The sequence below is a fragment of the Fukomys damarensis genome, unplaced genomic scaffold, assembly GCF_012274545.1.
Source record: "Fukomys damarensis isolate Sample0158 unplaced genomic scaffold, DMR_v1.0_HiC HiC_scaffold_18, whole genome shotgun sequence".
In the NCBI taxonomy this organism is placed as follows: domain Eukaryota; kingdom Metazoa; phylum Chordata; class Mammalia; order Rodentia; family Bathyergidae; genus Fukomys; species Fukomys damarensis.
This window is the reverse complement of record NW_022900930.1, coordinates 21,682,892-21,685,597: the sequence shown is the minus strand read 5'-3', so window position 1 is coordinate 21,685,597 and position 2,706 is coordinate 21,682,892. Positions and strand designations below refer to the sequence as shown.

General features: G+C 59.1%; 1 protein-coding gene across 1 annotated transcript in view; it reads left to right on the top strand.

Annotated features, from left to right (window-relative positions):
• Positions 1 to 1,123: 1,123 nt before the first annotated feature.
• Positions 1,124 to 2,706, top strand: part of Helt (helt bHLH transcription factor) — a 2,147-nt gene continuing 564 nt past the window's right edge. The window contains exons 1-4 of the mRNA XM_033765551.1: positions 1,124 to 1,150; positions 1,544 to 1,648; positions 1,908 to 2,004; positions 2,395 to 2,698. Of these exons, the coding sequence (XP_033621442.1) occupies positions 1,124 to 1,150; positions 1,544 to 1,648; positions 1,908 to 2,004; positions 2,395 to 2,698 (533 nt within the window). The remainder of the gene's footprint in view (positions 1,151 to 1,543; positions 1,649 to 1,907; positions 2,005 to 2,394; positions 2,699 to 2,706) is intronic.

Genomic DNA, 2,706 nt, shown 5'->3' with positions numbered 1-2,706 from the left:
CCAACCCTCCCACCCCCCCCCTCGCACTCACACTCACACACACGCCCCGCCTGTCTCTCCTCCCCACCCCCGGCATTATTAAAATTGAACCCAATGAAACTATTCATACTTTTCAATGGACATTTTCGTATAGGATAATAGGCTACAAATTGAACCTCTTCCCCCCTCGAAGAGAGTGCCCGAAGGGGGGGGAGAAAAGAAAGCGAGAGGCTGGGCAGGGGGGCGTCGCGTGCCAAAGACCCTCGGGAGGGGCGAGGCGGGAGCCTCGTGTGCCAGCCGCAGCCCCACACCTGCCGGGATGTCCGGACAAATAAAGCGGTGTAAACAAAAAGGGGGGAGATGGACGTGTCACCAAGTCGTGTGAGAAAAGCCTGGGAACAAACGGGGCGCCTCCCTCTCCAAGAGCTCTCCCTTGAACCCGGCGGAACAGCCTATTAAAGGCTTACTTAATTACTTTAATGACTCTGGACAGGCTTTAAAACGCACTCGGCTCTGGGACGGCGGCCTTGCTGGGATTTGTAAACAGGAGATCGTGTGAGACTCTTTCTCCGCCGGCTCAGTTTACCGCCTCCTTTTCCTCCCCGTCTGTTGCCTGCTAATGATATTCCCAGCCGATCACGTGTCCTTTGAAGAGCCACGTGGATTAACAAAACTGATCTGCCCCCAGCTCACCCCCCTCGGGTGCTAATTTTTTTTTCTTAACTTCTTTAAAACTGATCTTGAATGCATACATCCTCCAAACGCAGATCCGCCGGCTCAGTTTACCGCCTCCTTTTCCTCCCCGTCTGTTGCCTGCTAATGATATTCCCAGCCGATCACGTGTCCTTTGAAGAGCCACGTGGATTAACAAAACTGATCTGCCCCCAGCTCACCCCCCTCGGGTGCTAATTTTTTTTTCTTAACTTCTTTAAAACTGATCTTGAATGCATACATCCTCCAAACGCAGATCCCTTAATCCTATGGAATAATTGAACTCGTGAATGCACTTGGAGTCCTAGATGACCGCTTTATAAGGCAGCCCCTCTGATTTGGGAGGCCGCAGTCTACCTGCCACACTGGAAGAGGCGGAAAGTGGACGTGTGCCTCGCACCGGCGCCTCTCCCGAGGGCGCGCGCTCACCGGGATGTCAGACAAGCTCAAGGACCGCAAAGTGAGTCCCTGCGCCCTAGTGCGGAGGCGGGCCTCACTGACCCTCCACCTGGCTGGACTGCTGGCAGAGACCTGGCCACAGGGGACTTTGCGTGTGGAAGAACCCTAAGTGATTTGGGAAGGGAACGGAGATAGAGCGAGGAGAGTCCTTACCCCGGGAGGAGCTCACGAAGGGAAGCTGGTGGCCTCCCCAAAGCTGGCGCTCGGTTTGGCTGAGTGGCCCTAGGGAGCAGGGTGGCTGGAAGAGGAGGGCGCCACCTCGGGCAAGCGGGGACCGGGCTTCCTTGGCCCTGGTGCGGCGGCGCAGGGGTTCTTTCGGAAGAGTGAACTACTGCAGCACCTTGAATGACTCCCTGGGCAAAGCCATCCTAAACATAAAACCCTCTATTCGCAGAGAACCCCGGTTTCTCATAAAGTGATAGAAAAGCGGAGGCGGGACCGGATCAACCGCTGCTTGAATGAGCTGGGCAAGACGGTACCCATGGCCCTGGCGAAGCAGGTAAGGTACACAGCCCAAGCCGGGCGCCCAGCTTCGGGAACCGCACCCCCACCCCCGGTGGCCACTCTGGGCGGAAACACCAAGCTCCCCGGAGGCAGCGGGTCTTCAGGGCCGACCTCCTCCCCTTGAGCCCGAGCGCCGAGAGCCGCAGGCACAGGCGCCTCACTCACCGCCCTCTCCAGATAAAGTCGGGCCCTCCGGCCCGCTGGGGTCGGTCTGCCACCGCAGGCCTGCTGCAGCAGCCTTTCTCCTTCTTCAGAGTTCTGGGAAGCTGGAGAAGGCGGAGATCCTGGAGATGACCGTTCAGTACCTGAGAGCTCTGCACTCGGCGGATTTTCCCCGGGGAAGGGAAAAAGGTGGGCTGAGTTAGGGAAAGGGAAACCGGGCAGGGACCTTGCGCCACAGCGAGACCTGGGGGCTGGGAGTGCGAGTGAAGGCGCGACCCCCAGAGGACTACTAGGTGGAAACTGACGGGGCGAGGGGAGGAGGGAGTCCCCAAAAGCTCCTCTCCCTCCGGGGCGACGCTAGGGAAGACTGGTTCTGAGGCCTCCCCTCTGGTGAGGTGGGTGTGGTCCGGTTCTTTCTGGAGCTTTTCCAGTCCGTAGACTTTGGAGAGGAGAGCGAGGACCTCGAAAGGGAACTTTGGCCAGCACGTGTGGTGGGAGATGCCCGGCACCCACCTCAAACTCTCTGGGGATGGGGTGCTCGGAGGTTTTTCCGTCTTGCAATCTTTCTTGCTTCTCCAGCAGAACTTCTAGCGGAGTTCGCCAACTATTTTCACTATGGCTACCACGAGTGCATGAAGAACCTGGTGCATTACCTCACCACGGTGGAGAGGATGGAGACCAAGGACACCAAGTACGCGCGCATCCTTGCGTTCCTGCAGTCCAAGGCCCGCCTGGGCGCAGAGCCCGGCTTCTCGCCGCTGGCTTCGCTCCCGGAGCCGGATTTCTCCTATCAGCTGCACTCGGCTGGGCCCGAGTTCCCGGGCCACAGCCCCAACGAGGCCGCCGTGTTCCCGCAGGGCGCCGCCCCGGGGCCTTTGCCCTGGCCGCACG